This window comes from Cladophialophora immunda, assembly GCF_000835495.1.
Source record: "Cladophialophora immunda strain CBS 83496 unplaced genomic scaffold supercont1.27, whole genome shotgun sequence".
Lineage (NCBI taxonomy): Eukaryota > Fungi > Ascomycota > Eurotiomycetes > Chaetothyriales > Herpotrichiellaceae > Cladophialophora > Cladophialophora immunda.
This window is the reverse complement of record NW_015622567.1, coordinates 1-3,921: the sequence shown is the minus strand read 5'-3', so window position 1 is coordinate 3,921 and position 3,921 is coordinate 1. Positions and strand designations below refer to the sequence as shown.

At 53.9% G+C, this 3,921-nt stretch overlaps 2 protein-coding genes across 2 annotated transcripts; both read left to right on the top strand.

Annotated features, from left to right (window-relative positions):
* Window positions 1-372: 372 nt before the first annotated feature.
* PV07_12611 (uncharacterized protein) lies at window positions 373-1,331 on the top strand (the record flags this gene model as incomplete). Its single annotated transcript, XM_016400151.1, has 2 exons — window positions 373-428; window positions 797-1,331. The coding sequence occupies 2 exons, from the start codon at window positions 373-375 to the stop codon at window positions 1,329-1,331; spliced, it is 591 nt and encodes a 196-aa protein (XP_016242202.1).
* Window positions 1,332-1,380: 49 nt separating this feature from the next.
* Window positions 1,381-1,626, top strand: PV07_12610 (uncharacterized protein; the record flags this gene model as incomplete). Its single annotated transcript, XM_016400150.1, has 1 exon — window positions 1,381-1,626. The coding sequence occupies one exon, from the start codon at window positions 1,381-1,383 to the stop codon at window positions 1,624-1,626; it is 246 nt and encodes an 81-aa protein (XP_016242201.1).
* Between the last annotated feature and the right edge of the window lie 2,295 nt (window positions 1,627-3,921).

Here is a 3,921-nt window from a genome sequence, read left to right as displayed (position 1 = left end):
CATTGGCATTTGTCCTTTCTGCCTTACTAGCCTCTCCTCCTCGCATCCGCCGCCGGCCTGCACACTTCCCCATCATATTACATTCTCGTTTCGACCCTGTCCAGCGGGATACTTTCTTGCGGCTGAGACCACTGTTGACCATTTGCCGGCCTCCCAGGTTCGCCAAACTTTCCTGGCCCTTTGTACAGCGCACTCGGTACGCTCTCGTGGCCCATTCCCTGATGTGTTGTTATTCCATGTGCCCCTGCTGCTTTCTCTGGGCCTGTCTTGACGTTCCCTATTAGTAACTGGATTATTCATACAATTGGGATGTCGGCAGCCAGTCGCACCTGGCATCCGCGGCCTAATGGCACCGATGCCCGCCGAATCGTCATGGACCCGTGGAATGAAGGATATGAAGCTTTGGAACTGCGCGATCACGTTGCTAGGTATGTCTATGTCAGCTTGACGTGAGCCAGCTCAAGACTTACCCTGACGTGTATGTAGCGCTGGATGTCCACAATCTTCGACTCACTACTCCAAATACGATACCGGTTATTTATCCCCCGAACGTGACCACCATCCGGCGAATGGAGGGGCAGGACCGGAGTCACATGCCGCAACACTTGAAGATGTGAAAACGAATTTTATGAACATCGTACCCATCACCAGAGAATACCGCTGTGAGAAGAGGTGCCTCGCCCATTCCACACGTAGTTTGGGATGCAGAACCCGTTCTTGTCGCAGAATCACACAACACTTTCGACTTGCCTGAACTTCTGAAGGAGGATTTAACAAATCACAATGATACATTCAGTCACATAAACCAGGTAGATGATCCAATTCGCTTCGTCACCAAGGTCCAGAAGATTAGGCGGCAGCGTCAGAAAGTCCAAGCTCTCCAGATTCAGGCAAGAGACAAAGGGAGCAGGGTAAAACGTGCGCGAAATCGACTACAAGAAGCCTTTCGCAGCTTCCTTGACGCAGGCGGAACAATTCCTCCCCAAGGAAATAGTCATGACAGAGCGACGGCCAGCTTGCGAGAGATGAATGCGACTTTCCAAGAGCTGGAAGCCCGGGACATTGACCTTGATATGGTAGAATCGACTCTCGTTCCAGCAGAATGGGAATTGAAAGATTCCGAGCAACAACTTTACGAGGACATATTAGGGCCGTCGGCTTCTGATGGGAATGACTCCGAGATCAGCGTTCAAGCGATCAAAAGGATTCCCGAGACTCTCCATGATGGACCAAACCAGAATTGCAATAATTTGCAGTCGCCGAAGCATGAGCTAACTGGTCAAGAACGACTGTCTGCACCAGCCCGGAAAAGAGAGGGAAGTCAAGGATAGGCTGCTGGATCTCACAAAAGAGCACACTGCGCTCCAGGAAGACGTGCAGATGAGAACGGCGGTTGGTCTACCTGTGGACCAATACTCACAAGAGGCTCCAGGAGCTTTTCCGAAGCGCCGGGCGCAGTTGATGGGAGAGTTGGCTGACCTGACCACGGGCATCAATACCTTGAGTCATCTGGTCGCCGAAGGACCGGGACCGATGTCCGAAGAGTCAGATGCACTTTTTGGCCCCGGTCAATTTGACAACCTGCCAACCGACGAAGCGATGAACCCGGAATCTCCGAATCTCTGAATGAGAGTGGTCACGCTCTGCATCTTCGCCCCCGCGACCACGAGGAACGAAATAAGGACATTCTTCCTTTCCTGGCCCAGCCTATTCTGGACACCATGTCCCATGTCTCGAGTCTAGAAGAACCACTCGCTGTTCCTCCACCCACTCAATACTCGTCTTTCGCGTGGGATCTGCTTGACCGGGACGCCGAGTCCATTTCAGCCTTTGTCTCCATGTGGATTCTCGGGGGTGTGCAGTCTTCGTGGTGGTCTCTGGTTCGCTTCATCTTCATGGGTGATCTCGACGGGATAACGTCGAGTCAGACCGTGGAAGACTCCATCCAGGGAAACGTGGTTTCAAAACGACCTCGACGATAGAATATGATTCTAGCGAAGATCCAAAATGTTCTGGTCGCTCAGCCTTTTTTTGGGGGCGCGATCTTTGACCCCTTCGCTAGATGGGACCGACATCCAAAATATTGAGTGGGAGGGTCCCCCTTTCACCCCTGACACCAAAGTATAGTTTTGGACACCCGGTGGCGGCGGTTTACAGAAAGGCGTCCAACCACCCTGACCCGAATCACACTGAATACCCGTGGCCCTGAGGATGAAAGAACTATGAGGGATCCCTTTAGGCCGTAGTACGGGATAGTATTCCGTGAATCGTGTTAGCAAGACTTTCCGCGAGTCCAAACTATTTCGACGCTGTAGCCTACGTAGCGTAATATGTGTCCTTGTCGTCCGAATGAAGACAAAGGATGGCTCCACCCTCCAAGGACTGTCAGCTAGCGGTGACGTACCATTCATGATTCTTCCAGAACGACCAACTGCTTTTATCACAATCATCTCCAGGACTTTTCTCTAGTGCCGGAGCGGCTCTCGCCTGGGCTTCTATCATTCACACTCCCTTCGGTCTTCGATATGCGTCTTTGGTTCATTCTCCTCAGCTTCGCGGAGTGAACCCAGGTCCAGCAGCGACGGCGGTTCCCGCACGCACCGTCTCTCGATCGCACTGTCTCTCGATTATGGAGCCGAAGGTCAACCTCCAGAACGACGTCCCGTTTTGTTTGGATCGTCTAGTAGAAGGCATCGGCTTCGCCGCATAGACGGAAAATGTGACGCTTATTGGTGACCCGATGGACAACCAGAGTGAGATGACTTCTAGCGGAGCACAGTGAGCCGCGGAGTCCGAAGTCTTCGGTCCCGAGGGAAACGCCGCTTCTTCTCATAGAAGCGTTGGCTCAGGTGTCTTGGACGGCAAAGGCTGGCCTGGTCAGGGAGATGAGTGGCTTGCCTTAATCCACGATCCCTAGAGCATTGGCAGTCCTCACAAGTGGGAGGGAATACACCACGTAGGTCAACTGAAATGCCAGAATAGCTCGTGGTATCTGGTTGAGGCAGAGTCGTCAGAGGACCGTAGAAGCCACCGTCGCCCAAAGAGGCTGGGTCGCATGTTGAGTGAAGAGGTATCTGGTCGAGGAGCAACGGCGACTCGAGCGGCATGCACGCCTCTCGTATCTGCCTAAGAACCAGATAGAGGCAGGTATCGAGCCAGAGAACCACCGATCTGAGGGGGAAGGAGCGCCACCTGGGGGTTGCACCGAGGGTTGTAGGCGCGTTGGATGCAGATCAACAGGTGAACCTTGCGCGCCACTTGGTTACACTGTTGGCCGCGATGACTAAGAGTCTCCTCTTCCAGAGAATATGCAGGTGCGTTCTGCTATTCGACAAACACGCACACACGTGCAGCCTCATTTTCAGTCCATTCTTTTTGATACAGGCGGCGTGGTCCTCTCATGCTAAGCGACCTTCAAGCCATCCGAGGGAACAAGTTCGATCCCCTCCTGGCTCAGGCGCCGGAGGCTAGAAAGCAAACCTCCACTCAGGCAAGTTGAGGTTGCGCGGTCCCCGCGCCGCGTCGCATACACACTGACAGTCGTGACAACGTAAACTCTCACCCGCCGGCGTCATCTCGTCCCCCGCAACCTGAGGCCAGACCTCGAAACCTCTCAAGCCCACACGGGGCCCCTCCCTCCCCTGGTTGGGACAACCGTCGACGACGCAACGCCCAAAGGAATCCTCCAGAGCCGTGGACAAGAGCATGGAAGATTCAGACCGTGTAAAAGATGCAACGCTGGAAAGGAGTGAATCCTTAGCCAACCCAGCTGAAGTTCCAGGACAAGTGTCTCTGCTGCGGAGCGATGACGCCCCCGGACAGCTCGGTGAACCCCAAGGCTCGACAACTCGAATTCCACCATCAGACAGTGAACATGAACCTCATGTCGGAGCATCGGAAGCCACCGCTCGGTTTCAGGCT